The sequence below is a fragment of the Hyalella azteca genome, unplaced genomic scaffold (genome assembly GCF_000764305.2).
Source record: "Hyalella azteca isolate HAZT.00-mixed unplaced genomic scaffold, Hazt_2.0.2 contig883, whole genome shotgun sequence".
NCBI classification, from domain to species: domain Eukaryota; kingdom Metazoa; phylum Arthropoda; class Malacostraca; order Amphipoda; family Hyalellidae; genus Hyalella; species Hyalella azteca.
The window spans coordinates 7,611-22,646 of NW_025931218.1; the positions used below are offsets into that span (position 1 = coordinate 7,611).

General features: G+C 41.8%; 2 protein-coding genes across 2 annotated transcripts; both read left to right on the forward strand.

The window, feature by feature from the left end:
• The first annotated feature begins 2,313 nt into the window (after nucleotides 1-2,313).
• Nucleotides 2,314-3,481, forward strand: LOC108673963 (foot protein 1 variant 1-like). The gene is made up of 2 exons (XM_018161855.1): nucleotides 2,314-2,467; nucleotides 2,784-3,481. Exons 1-2 carry the CDS (start codon nucleotides 2,314-2,316, stop codon nucleotides 3,479-3,481), a joined length of 852 nt encoding a protein of 283 aa, XP_018017344.1.
• Nucleotides 3,482-6,759: 3,278 nt separating this feature from the next.
• Nucleotides 6,760-10,359, forward strand: LOC108673964 (probable G-protein coupled receptor Mth-like 10; the record flags this gene model as incomplete). The annotated part of the gene is given in 4 exon segments (XM_018161856.1): nucleotides 6,760-6,960; nucleotides 7,340-7,448; nucleotides 9,097-9,175; nucleotides 10,185-10,359. Coding segments are annotated over 4 exon segments (462 nt in total).
• Nucleotides 10,360-15,036: the final 4,677 nt, after the last annotated feature.

The window sequence follows — 15,036 nt, forward strand, 5'->3', positions numbered from 1 at the left end:
TGTCTATATGGACACCATCTTTGTCTATATGGACACCATCTTTGTCTATATGGACACCATCTTTGTCTATATGGACACCATCTTTGTCTATATGGACACCATCTTTGTCTATATGGACACCATCTTTGTCTATATGGACACCATCTTTGTCTATATGGACACCATCTTTGTCTATATGGACACCATCTTTGTCTATATGGACACCATCTTTGTCTATATGGACACCATCTTTGTCTATATGGACACCATCTTTGTCTATATGGACACCATCTTTGTCTATATGGACACCATCTTTGTCTATATGGACACCATCTTTGTCTATATGGACACCATCTTTGTCTATATGGACACCATCTTTGTCTATATGGACACCATCTTTGTCTATATGGACACCATCTTTGTCTATATGGACACCATCTTTGTCTATATGGACACCATCTTTGTCTATATGGACACCATCTTTGTCTATATGGACACCATCTTTGTCTATATGGACACCATCTTTGTCTATATGGACACCATCTTTGTCTATATGGACACCATCTGTGTCTATATGGACACCATCTTTGTCTATATGGACACCATCTTTGCCTATATGGACGCCATATTTGTCTATATGGACACCATAATTGTCTATATGGACGCCATCTTTGTCTATATGGACGTCATCTTTGTCTATATGGACGCCATATTTGTCTATATGGACACCATAATTGTCTATATGGACGCCATCTTTGTCTATATGGACGCCATCTTTGTCTATATGGTTACCATCTTTGTTTATATTGACACAATATTCGCCTAAATTGACACCATCTAAAATTAAGTTTCGTGGATCCAAAAAACTCAGTGGATGAACAGTACATTTCTAGCTAAGCTGAAAACAAAGAAGGAAGCCTACTAGCGTTATTTACAGACTCGCAGCGATGCTGACTTTAACCTATACGTAAAAGCTCGAAATCAAGCTAAAGAAAGCTGTCGCACCGCAGTAAAAACCCTCGAAAAAAAATACTGCTAAATATTCAAAATAGAATCCGAAAGCCTTCTTTTGTACGCTAGCTCAAAGTGCAAGATAAAGTACGGTATATCTGATTTGAAAGTAGATCAAACGAAAGATATCCTCTGATGAGGGCAAGGCTAACGTTCTTAATCAGTTTTTCAGTAGCGTATTCACTGAAGAGGACTTGAACAGTATTCCAGCTATTGAGGAGCTGTCTCTTATACACATCTAGATGTGTATAAGAGACAGAAGTGATGGTATGGGCTTAAATCANGTCTTGAAATGCCTAGCAAATTACGGACCAGGTAATAAGTCCAGCAGCTATCTCAATCAATCGTCAGTTATGGAAAGATCAGGTTCAAAAGGCCGGATCCCTTGCGGAATCAAGTCACGAAAAGCACAAGAATCAGCAACAGGTCATGGGCCTATTGCTTCAGTGCCGACACTTCTGTTCCATTCTATTCTATATGGACACCATCTTGTCTACATGGACACCATTTTTGTCTATATGGACACTTTCTTTGTCAATATGGACACCATCTTCGTCTCTATGGACACCATTTTGTCTGTGTGGACACTTTCTATGTCTATATGGACACCATCTTGTCTATATGGACACCATTTTTGTCTATATGGACACTTTCTTTGTCTATATGGACACCATCTTCGTCTCTATGGACACCATTTTGTCTGTGTGGACACTTTCTATGTCTATATGGACACCATCTTGTCTATATGGACACCATCTTTGTCTATATGGACACTTTCTTTGTCTATATGGACACCATCTTCGTCTGTATGGACACCATCTTTGTCTGTATGGACACTTTCTTTGTCTATATGGACAACATCTTTGTCTATATGGACACCATCCTCGTCTATTTGGACAACATCTCTGTCTATATGGGCGCCATCTTTGTCTTTATGGATCCCATCTTTGTCTAAGTGGACACCATCTTTGTCCACATATATAGACACCATCTGAGTCAATATGGACATCAACTATGTCTGTATAGTCACCAACACACAATACGCTTCACTCATGCCTTTTGTATCGTCTTACGTACAATGCAGTGCGTGGTATTTCCTGTGTCCCGTGTCATTGTACGCGTAATTGTCTACCGTGACTTGCACATGGTATTCACGTCAAATCCAGTATCGCTGATGCCCTTCTCCCGTCCGCAGAACCACTTATTATCGGCTGATGCCTGAGATGATCTCTCATTTTATTATAATTTTCAATTATTCAGTTAGTTAGATTTTAATTTACACTCATAGTTAGAAATACAGAAGCAGACAGCTAAATTTGCGATATGGCATCCAACGCGAGAGGAGTTACGGTCGTCGTAAGTTTGATAGTCGTCGCGCTATGCTCAGCCACGTCCGACAATTCTTACGACTATGACTACGGCGACCACAATTACGACTACGACGCTCCGCCTCCCCTCGATTCGGCTGTCGTCGCAAGTAAGCAAAATAAGTGCTCTTAATCGCTTCTAGCTCTACCCTCTCATCCAAAAACTGCCCTAACTCCGCCCTCTTATTTAAGCCCTGCCCTAAACTCCTCCTTCTCATCCAAACCCCACCCTAAACTTCACCCTCTCATCTAAGCCCTACCCTAAACTCCACCCTAAAATTCAAACCCCGCCCTGAACTCTTACTTTTCATCTAAGCTCTGCCTCAAATCCAAACTCCACCCTAAACTCCTCCCTCTTATCCAAGCCCTGCCCTAAAATCTGTTCTTATATCCAAACCCTGCCATAAACTCCGCCCTCTTATCTAGGCCATTACCCCTGCCTTAAACTCCTCCCTCTCATTCTATCCTCGTCCAAACCCTGCCTCCTCATTCTAGCCTCGCCCAAACCCTGCCTCTTCATCCTAGCCTCGCCCAAACCCTGCCTCTTCATCCTAGCCCCGCCCAAACCCTGCCTCTTCGTCCTAGCCTCGCCCAAACCCTGCCTCTACATCCTAGCCTCGCCCAAACCCTGCCTCATTCTAGCCCCGCCTAAACCCTGCCTCTTCATCCTAGCCTCGCACAAACCCTGCCTCTTCATCCTAGCCTCGCCCAAACCCTGCCTCTTCATCTTAGCCTCGCCCAAACCCTGCCTTTTCATCCTAGCCTCGCTCAAACCCTGCCTCTTCATCCTAGCCTTGCCCAAACCTTGCCTCTTCATCCTAGCCTCGCACAAACCCTGCCTCTTCATCCTAGCCTCGCCCAAACCCTGCCTCTTCATCCTAGCCTCGCCCAAACCCTGCCTTTTCATCCTAGCCTCGCCCAAACCCTGCCTCTTCATCCTAGCCTCGCCCAAACCCTGCCTCTTCATCCTAGCCTCGCCCAAACCCTGCCTCTTCATACTAGCCCCGCCCAAGCCCTGCCTCTTCAGCCTAACCTCGCCCAAACCCTGCCTCTTCATCCTAGCTCCGCCTCTCGCCTCACCCTCTCCTTCTGTTCCCACCTCAAACTCCACTTCTTCTTTATAAATAAAAATGTTGGCCATTATATTGTTATGTGCAAGTAGTTGAGCCATTACTATTCTATTTAATGGGAGCATGTACATCTAAAATACTGTTTTATTTACATGCAGATCATTTTGAAACTTGGTACACATATGTGAAATCTAATTCTAGGACTTTTTTGTTCAGGTAAATTTTTCGAAAAAAATGAAAGTGAACGTGAAATTCATAGAAAACGGCAGAAAAGGGGGTACTGTAAAAATCTTTCTCCTCGTAGGATTTTCGAGCTATAACATCGAGAAACATATCATTCGATGCGTAAAGACCACATCTAAAAATCATCCGGTAAATTGTTCGATTTTTTCTGTATTTTTTTTCATTTTAACTCCTCCCCTACTTTTTTTAAATATATTATATTAAAGAAATCGAAACAAATGACCGGATGATCTCTAAAGATTTCTCTGACGAATCGAATGGTATATCTCTCAATGCTGTAGCTTGAAAATCATAGTAGCAGATACTTTTAAGATGGCGTTTTTCGGATATTTTAATTGTTCAGAAGACCCAAATACAGTAAGTGAAGTTTATTGAAGAAAAGAAGAACATGTCAAAAAAATTCTTGATATTGTAGCCCAAGCTTTCCCATTGCCAATTAGTTGCATTTAGGGTACCAGCACGCGTCTTTAGACTTATTTTTTTCAGTGTAATGTGAATATTAAGCTATAAATGGGACTTTATTATATTTATATATATAAAACTGGTCATAAGTATCAAAATCACTTGTTTGCTTGAATCGCAAGTTAACCAGGAATTTAAAAGCAAAGACAATACCACAAAAATTCACCATATCTTTATAAGAGAACTTCTGTTTTTAGAAAATCGACATTTACCGGCAAAGCACCAGCTTTTTTAGCTTTTGCTCCTTTCGTTTCAAATTAAATGGGATCCAAACATTGATAAACCGCGGCTTTCGCATTTGTTCTACTTTCCTAGCCATGCAGTCTAAATGTGAATTGTTGCGCAATATCTTTTCACAAAATGGCTTTCCATCGCACCTTGGTGTTAATCCAAATTAAACAGTTTATGGCCAAGCAATATACTGCAGTTGCTCCTAAGTGTGACAATAGGAAAGTTGTTTACTGTTCTTTTCCCTACTTTGGACCTGCATCTGAGACTTTGTCAAAGGAATTAAAAGTTTTATTTGCTAAATATCTTCCAGATGTAAATCTTCATGTGTTGCTGGTTATAACAATTTTAGAATCGGCTCGTTTTTCAGGTTTAAGGATACCCAACCTGTTCCTATGCGTTCGTCACTAGCTTATAGATATAGTTGTGCGAAGTGCGCATCAGTGTACGTCGGTATGACGTCACGCAATTTCTATACTAGGCTGGCTGAGCATAAATGCAGGAGTTATAGAACGGGGAACCTACGTGCACATGCTCGTCATTTTGCTGTATGTGTTCATGCCGATGAGTGCACCTCAGGATCTTATTGTGATTTTAAGGTTCCAGCATTCACATCCGGTGTTACTGATCCACCAATTTTCTAATCTCTGTATATATTCAAACAGAAGCCTAGCCTGAATGCTGCTTTTAGCTCCTTTCCTCTTGAAATAGTAAATAGATAGCCCGTTTGTTAGCTTTAATTTCATGCCTCATTTGCTTATTTCCGTTTTGATATCTGACCGTGGATTTTACTTTACTAATTGGTTGTACTTGTGTTTCTAGGACTGAACTTCTTCTAAACTGAACTTTNCCACCTCCACGCCGCCCCCCGCGCCCACTTCGCCTACACCAACGGCTTCCCCAGGTGGGTTAAGTGGGTTATATTGACCCACTTCCCACTCAGTGGGTTATATTAACTCATATCCCACTCGATGCACATCCCTCTCAGTGGGCTGTAATAACCCACCCACCCAGTCAGTGGGCTGTGTTGCCCCACTCATAAAATTTTTCCTCCACGATCAAGACCAGGTGGTGGGCAGACCGGAGGTAGCGAGTGGGCAGCTTCAACCCACTCGCTATTTGGCTGTACCTGTAACCCTGTACCGTGCACAGCTGTACCTGTAACCCTGTACCGTGCACAGCTGTACCAAACGGTAATGTTTAGCTCGTGAAAATTTTTTCGATTGTGCCTTGGTTCGCGAGTTTTTTTTTCATTTCACATTCACTCATGATTTAAACAGCAATAAGTGCTTAAATTCGCAGTAATCAAGAAATTTTTTTCAAACTACTGAACAGATTTGAGCGGAACTTAGTATTTAAATATCTGACCTCAGCAACGGTAATGTTTAAACCGGCCGGTAGAAAAGCCGGTCGTTCCTCCTATATCTGTATAACTCGCGAACGAAAGCAAAATAAAAAAACTGTCACGAGTTAAACATCTTCGTTGAGAGGTTAGGTATTTATATAAAAAGTTTCGTTGAAGTCTGCTCTGTAGTTTAGAAGAAATTTCTTGATCGCCGCGAATTTAAGTGACAAATTTCGTGGCGATATAGGTGCCGAATATAAGAAGTGTGAAATCAAGAATGACGGTGAAATATTTAATACACTTCTACCTCTCCAATCGATCTGAAATTTTGCACACTTTAGCAAAGTTGGAGACAATGCATGAATCAATCAATGAATAAATAATTAATTTAAAAAATTGATATTATTTTATTATTAAAAAAAGAAAAAAAATTTTTTTTAAAAATATTGAAAAATAAAATTAGAAATTCATTGTATATGTGTAACATTGGAGACACTGGCCTCTTTAGAAGTGTTGTCTTTTAAAAAGTAATTTTTAAACGCATATTATATACTCCTGAGAGTATGACAAGTGTGTCCTGAGAGTATGACAAGTGTGTCCTGAAAGTATGACAAGTGTGTCCTGAGAGTATGACAAGTGTGTCCTGAGAGTATGAGAAGCTGCCCAGAGGCTGCACTTCAAGGCCAGCCGAGGCGCACATTAGCGGCTGATTTACGTGCTCCCCGAGCCCAGGGCGGTGCCTGATGCAGAGTTGGACCTGACCCTAAATTTAGTCATAAAGGCGAAACCCTCACTGGCCTGCGGGTCAGGGAAGGTTTCGCCGTTTGAAGAATTATTCGAATAACAGAAATTTCAGAACATTTTATATATGGCGTTACTGGGCACCCGTACCCCAAGTGACCCGAAGAGGACATAATGACCCAGTGGGCTCTCGCGTTAGCCCAGTTGGCCTCACAGTTGGCCCTCTTGGCCCTCGTGGTGGCCCAGTTGGCCTCACAGTTTGCCTTGTATGCCCCCGCGTTGGCCCCATAATTGACGCACATTCCCCCCACAGATCTCTGACCCGTCCAGCGATGGCCCAGCGGGCGGGGCCGTGGCCCGGGCCTGCGAGCAGTACAGCACGAAGGTGTACGCCTGTGTGCACGGGGACCGCGCCATGGGGCCCGGGGCCTGGACCCTGGTGGGCGTGGGGCACCTCCTGCTGCTGGTGTGCATTGTGGCCCACTGCCTCCTGCCTGACCTCAGGGCCCTCCAGGTGAGTGGTGGGCCAAACGGGCCATTGTAATACTACTGTAATACTACTATAGCAGATGGGCCCAGTATAGCAGGTGGGCCCAGTATGGCAGGTGTGGGCCAGTATGGCAGATGAAATACTGCAGCAGGTGGGCCCACTTCCCAGTTGCTAAAATACACTGTCCGCAGAGGCAGTATATACTACTGTATGTTTGTAACCCAGTACGCAGTACTGTATATACTATGTATGTAACCCAGTACACTGTCCACAGGGCCAGTATATACGGTGCATGTAACCCAGTACACTGTCCACAGGGCCAGTATATACTGTGCATGTAACCCAGTACACTGTCCACAGGGCCAGTATATACTGTGCATGTAACCCAGTACACTGTCCACAGGGCCAGTATATACTGTGCATGGTGGTCACGCTGCTGCTATACAACCTGATGCTCTTCCCTGCCTCAGCCATCGACTTCCCTGCCAGCCACGTCGCCTGTATAGCACTCAGTGAGTGGCCTGTATAGAGGTCGGAGAATGGCCTGTATGACGCTCAGTGAGTGGCCTGTATAGCGCTCAGTGAGTGACCTGAATAGCGGTCAGTGAGTGGCCTGTATAGTGTTCAGTAGCGATCTGTTTATTTATTCATCTACAGTGTACAGAGCTCCCACTACACTACCTCATGAGGCTTGATCAGACCAGAGTTTCGTATGAATGCTGACGCTGCGTGCTGAAAGAATGTGGAGATAAATGCACTTAGAGTAAAACAAAGCTTCAGTCAGCCATGAATGTTCGACATACAGTCATGTTTGAAGCGCCCAGAACGGCCACCTCGACGTCCCTTCCTCCTAGCTCTGCCCTCGCTCTCGCCCTTGCTCCCACCCCTCCCCTTGCCCACTAGCCCTACCCTTGCCAAAAGCCATAAACACACACTCCCACCCTTACTTTTGCTCTTAGATCCACCCCAACCCTAGCTTCTGCCTTCGCCCCCTGTCGTAACCTTACCCCACCAAAATCGGACTCTCAGTCCAACCTCCGCCACCACAACTACATATGCCGCCATTCTCCCCCTTACTCGAACATCTGATGCTCAAGCTGCCCCCACCTCTCCCACTGCTTTAACCCATAAGGATCTGGATGTTGGTTTGCCATCATCTTTCCCAACCTTAGCATCATCCCAAGATGTTTATATACTTCAGGCGGCCACGTGCTAGAAAAGTTATTTGCTGGAAATAGCTTCAAAATTAATGTGAACACGGGAAGAAAGGTGAAGGATGTACATTTACACGTCTCAGAATTTGTTATAAATTCTTCGACTATAGCAGCGGGCATCCACGAGGATGCAAAAAGGGTAAGGATTGCCTCTTCTACCACCCTAGGCTGTGCTGGAGCATCATGAATAGGGAGGATAGCACCAAAGACAACTATCGTTTCCTCCATATCAAATAAAGAAAATGATTTGGAAAAACTTACAGTGGAGGGAGCGCCAGCGATACACCCTCACAACGAATGTCGATGTCCACCGCACGGCAGGCCACACGAGCGCAGGGAAAACAGGACAATGTTGAGGGGATAAAAATCACCATTGGAAGGAGCGGCGATGAACTGAGAATGATAAGCGGGGATGAGCAGAGTCCATGGAGTAGGAGAGAGGACAAAACAAATCCAGTAAGTCAACCAAGCAATTGAGAAGGAGAAGCACGAGGCGGGCAAGAGTTCAGACTCGCTGCTTTTTTAGAAATGAGGGAGAAAATGAAACACCATATGCATCAGTTAAAACTGATGAAACTCCAGATACAGGAGCTCCTGAACTAGAGATTCTTGACAGAGCGGTGTCGCTGCAGGTAAGCGCACCAAGAAGAGGAGAGTGTTGCATTCTGTTAGCCAACATCGAGAGGCTCTTCCCACAAAGAGCGACATACCGACATACTTTATGATTGCACTAACCGAGTCGCATCTAAGAAAAGATATCCATGATGCAGAAATTGCAATGGAAGGATTACGACATTATCGTGCGGACTGGAAGGATAAGAGGAGCAGTTGTTACCTTAGGAACTCCTTCGCAAGAAGCAACGTGGAATTGAGATCGAAATCTGGTAAATCTGATGGCTTTGTTGAATNGTAGCCCCCTACCTAACACCACCACCCTCCACCACAGAGGCCATCAAGTACTTCTTCTTCTGCGGCGTGTTCCTGTGGTTCTCAGTCGTCTGCTTCGACGTGTGGCGCACGCTCAAGTATGTGGAGGGAGTAGCGTGTTATTATGTCATACTCATGCGCTTGGATAACCTAGTACATGTTGTATATGTATAACATGTTATTTACGTATTTCATGTTATATGGTATGGCAGAATGAGTTCCTTTGAGCAGATTTCATTGAACGGCTGAGAATTTGTCTTATTGATAATAATGTTATACGTTTTTTCAATGTATCGAAAAATATTTTTTTTGCACTGGTAAAACAGAAAGCAGGGTACAGATGAATATTTTTAATTCGTTAACGACGTCAAGAAATTTGTATTATTACAGAATTATTAATGATGTGTTATATGTAAAAAAGTATTATGTCATAACGTGGAAGAATAAAGTATTGCACTGGAAATCGGGGTGGCCAATGTGAAACGTATAACCTTGGTTGAACATGTTAGTCTTGTGAGATATACTAAATGTTTCTTATATAGATTATGCGTGATTGTATGTATACTCCATTACAGAGTTACATATGTGTTACTCACCTCCATATAACACTAATTACCGAAGTCTGCCCTTAGTATACATGCCAGGTGGTGGAGGTATAGCGTGTAGTTCATGTCTGTCGTGCACACGCTGGTGTATAGTCTCATGTGTCACAAGCAGCCCTGATTACTCCAGGCGGGCGAGGACGTGTGGGTGGAGCTGGTAACTCGTGTTCACTCAAAGAAGAAATAGGTGGGTCTGGATGACCCACTTAGGCGATTCAACTGTGTCCAAATAGCGATGCTCTTTTTGACGCACTTGCTCATTTGTGGGTCATACTAACCTGTTGATGGCTTTAAATGAATCCTGTGAATCCTTTAAATTTCAGGCATGAAAGCCATCAAAAGCGAATTTAAGCCCCAAATTTATTATACCTGACATTTAAAAGGCTAGTATATAATAGGTCTAAGTCAAAGTCTAAATCGTCTAAGTGAGTCATCCAGGCCCACCCATTTATCTTAGTATTTCCCAAAGCATGGTGCAGGTTCTCATGATCATTCATTACCCCAGGCGGGGGGAAGACGTTGGGGGACGTCGCAGGTTCGTGCTGTACAGCACCTACGTGTGGGTGCTGAGTGCTGTGCTCACCACAGCTGTGCTCGTCCTCAGCATCAGCACGGGGGCTGAGGCACCCGCCAGCTCCCCAGCCAACAGCCTCCCCATGTGCTCCCTGGGACGTGAGTAATTAGCTCGGTTGGGGATGTCGGGGAATTTCGAGTTAATGTTTCGTCTATATTGAGTGAGGATCTTGCCCCAAGTTATGGTTTAGGGTAACTTTTGGCTGTTTTCGACTGTAAGTTTTAACTAATTTAGCTCTAAAGTGACTAAAAAAGTAACTAAAGTCTTTCTATTTTAAAGTAACTAAAGTCTAGAAATGTTTCTGGAGTATATGGTGTAGTCTTGTTTAAGTTGTGTAGACCTAAACTCTCAGGCTAAGTTTTGACGTAGCTCCTGTAGCACCGCCGGCAGTGGGAGGGGCATATTTGTCCACCTTGTATGCCAGCAAGCTGCTAACTTCTTATACCAGGCAGTGGACACAACTCGCGGATGCTGCATGGGAAGCTTGGAGAGGATTAATTGACTTATACGAAGTATTAATGCAGTGTCCACCATCTACACGTGACAAAACGCCAAATCACCGTTTTTTTTTTAATTTAACACAAACCGTATAACAATTATAAAAACTGGCGGAGCGGTTTATTTTCTCTAGGCGGCCGGCCACTATAACGTCGGTCATACCATTTTTTCATGCTTATTTCTAACAGTGTGGGCGATATCAGTATTACTAAATACATCAAACTTCAGCACAGCAAGGACCGTAGTCAAGCATTTCTAATAGGCACGCATCAGAGGTGTGGCCTCAACTTTTCGTTCAGTTTTTAATTCATTTATAGGATATAAATCAATAGTTTATGAGCGAATAAAATGTTCATACGCAAATCATATTCACCATATCTTCCCTTTAAACGTTTCGAAGGCTTGCCAGCTCCATCATGAGTTCCAAATTTCTTTAGTACAAGTATAAACAATATTCAAAATTACTAAATTAACCGGAAGAGATTTAAACCTAAATTACCTACCAATTTAACGACCACATTTAAACGGAAGAGATAAAAACCTTAATAGCCTAATAAACGGGCTAAATAACATCTAAATTCCATAGCTTATAAATTCAAGCAGATAATAATTATGAGTAATTAGAATATAGGACTTTAAATAAGAAATTTCTGCCATCCCAAGATCTTTAAATTTAAATATCGCGCTTCGACACAAGAGCGTCGTTCTGTACAGCAGAATAGGGCGGGCAAGCAAGTAGGCAGCCAGAACGATAACTTCTGCCACGATGTTCGGCCAATCTGATGTAGAAGTTACGCGATGTCATCGCGACGTACGCTGATGCGCACCATGCACAACTGTATTCAAAACCGGGGAGGACAATAATTGAAGCAATTTCGAGACAAATTCCTGATACTTGTAGAGGGAACAAATTTTGAAATTATTCATCAGTAACCCGTGCAAGATAAATTTCGGATATTATTCTACGAATAGAATCTATAAAACATTTGACAGTTATCGACATGTAGCAGAAGTGGTGCAACTTGCAGTAAATAACTACCCTGCTGTCAACCTTTATGACGAATTCAGAATGTTGCGTGAACTTTTAAATTTGAGTGAATGACGCCTTACTCTCTTTTGGATAATTTACCTGTGGTAATTTATGGTAATCTGGAGATAGATGACGCCACATCATTTTCTTGCATTGCAATGAACAACATGCACGGAGGGCGATCTATTTTTATTGAGCTCCTAAAGTAATTCCGTGCACTCAACACTTAAGTTGCCTTGAATATTCATTAGAGACTTCCTTTGTGCCATTACACGACCACTTATATGGTTAAGTTCGTTTCTTTGGTTAGTTTTAAGTTGTTTTTGAAGAGGAGTATGATAAAGTTGTGTTATCTCTGATGACAATGAAATTGATTTATTTTCTTCATTAATGCGTCGGACCAATTGATCTGCATTATTTAATAAGCGCTTTCTAATATATAATTTTTAAATGATGATTTTCGTGCTTCATAACATAGTTTTGATTGATTTTTATTGGAGATAACGTATCATGGAGGCTTTTTGTTGACTGAACATTATTGAGAGGTCGATAATTGTGATCGTGCTGATATATTTTATGTTTACTCTCTGTTAATGATTATAAACAATGTGTTTTTCATTGTTTATAAGCATTAAAACAATGAGTTCAAATCATGATTTTCACACCCTGCGTGTGAGCATCAAGATGAGATCATTCATTTACTGAATATTTTATTAACTCTACACCTATAATAATTTTTTGTTTTATTATATATTGAGAACTAAAGGGTTCTCTCTAGAGCACCAGAGAGAACTACCAGACTATAGAGGAAAAATTAAATGCAGCTTATGAAATTTTTTTCGGAATTTTAGCTCATGCAGGAGCTACTAAATTATTTTTGAAATTACAAAATTGAAATGATTAGAATTAAATAAATAAAATTAAAAAATTAAACTGCTTACCCTTCTAATGACAAGAATTGCTTGCTGTTAGTTCTACATGGAGCGCCGTGCGGTCTGAGGGACGAGGAAACGACGCCCGCGAGCTTCGTGTCATATCAGGCCGCAGGGTTGCCAGATGGCCTGAAAACGGCCAAGTCCGCGAATAAAAAAGGCCTTTAACTCAATACATAATAGTATATTTTTAGGTTCCGGTGTAAAAATTTCATATCTACTTTGAAGTTTTTAAAAATTTAATTAAGAATTACCCCTATCATAAATTTTTGCCGGCGAACGCAATTGAAAAAAAACTAAATTGCGGAAAAAAGACCATCCGGCAACTCTGTCAAGCCGTCCTCGTGTTTCTGATGAATGAGGAGCGGTGAATGTAAATAGGTTTCACGTTTGCTATGAATAGGACTGGATTGATTGTTTTTTATACGTGTTTATTAGCAGACAAAAAATGAATTTAATGAATCAATATAAGTTTATTATCAATCCCTGTTCTGTCAAGCAAATTTTCGCAGTTGAATATAACATTAGTCATGGAGGCCTTTTGGACTAAAACAATTTTAAAATTCGAAGATATAAGTATAAATCTATAAATGTTTTAGTTTAAATAAAACAATCAGTCCAGGGTACCTATTTCCACTTTGTCATGCATATTGTTTCCTGAGTAATAATAATATTTTGAATGGGACAGCCAAACTTGAACGCAGTGCAGCAATTGCATCACGAATATTGCAATAATAAATTGAAGAGATAACACCCGAAAAATACCTTAACAATCAAGATATTATTCACGACCTCGAACATATCTGCACGCTCAATAGCACGCCGAATGCATTATACCCTCAATATCAGCATTATACCCTCAATATCAGCATTATACCCTCAATATCAGCATTATACCCTCAATATCAGCAATATACCCTCAATATCAGCATTATACCATCAATATCAGCAAGTCTCTTGGTATATTGAAATTTCGTAGCAATTAAAGAAATGTTTTAACAGTGCCTCCTGTTGACGATGCAGCCAACTTCCTAGAAGGCCTGCAATTTGCATAATAACTTCCCAGTTAAAATTTTGAGCCGAGACCGGCGCCGGGTTTAGCCGGGCTGGTCGCGCTTTAGCAGGATGGAGCCGCGAAACTATAACCGGCCATCTATCCCTAAAACTGCGCTGCGCCATGGCTGATACAGAGACAAAATTCTAGCAGCTCGGCAGGGCCGGAACTCTGCGCTGTTTTAGCGCGGGTACTTGGCATTGCCCGGCAGGGAGCTGTGCAGAGCAGATACGCAGGCCGTGCATGGGGGGGGTTTTGAGAGAGGGAGGAGGGGTAGGGGTTGGAAACAGTGACGAGAGAATGAACTTCATCCTCTAGAGATGATGACTTGCAGCCTGTGGGTTTGTACTGAAGAACCTGCCACGGGAATTAGTAAGACAACTGCACCGCGCTCTACTTAATTAAACAACCTTACAAAGTAATGAATGTTTTAGAGTCTCGTACCAGGATTAGGTATTGTGTTTTTCTGGCCAAACGAGCAACATTTATTAAGATGCCATCTCGCTCGACAGACGCCAATCGCCGGAATCATCGTGTGTTTTATGCTAACGACTGGAAATGATGATTACACCGTCTTTTTTAATAAATGATACATATATTGCATTTGTAAACTCGCTTGATTTTGTTGCGATTAAATGCGTGAAAACTTTCAATAACTACTTCTTTTATAGTGAAGCATTGCACAGAAATAATAATATTTAGACTCTTTTTCCTTATCTGCAATATTAATGCCTGCGCTCTCACTCTCGGCACGAGTGCTATAGGGTTAAATTATACATAAATTAGCACTGCCATAAACGCAGGAGTGCTGGCCGGTACAGCGAGGCCGATACAATAATTCATTTAATTGATAATTGATTTAACTGATAATTTATTTAACTGATAGTTTATTTAATTGATAATTGATTGCTGATAATTGATTGCTGATAATTGATTCCTGATAATTGATTTGACTGATAATTGACTTACCTGATAATTTTATTCAAGTGATATTTAATTTTAATGCTAAAAGATTACTGATAATTGATTAAACTGATAATATATTTAACTGAGAAGATGTTTAACTGCTAATTGATTCCTAATAATATAATAATATTAATAATAATACAGGCACGAGCCTGCAGCGCTCGGCAGTAAAACCACGTGCCGCTTCTGGCTGCTGGGCAATTGTACGAAGCCCCGCTGTGCATTCCGGCACATGCAAATGTCCGTGAGTTCCCTGCTGCCATCATTTTCTTTCCTGTCTTGCAAATATTCTTAGCATTTTGG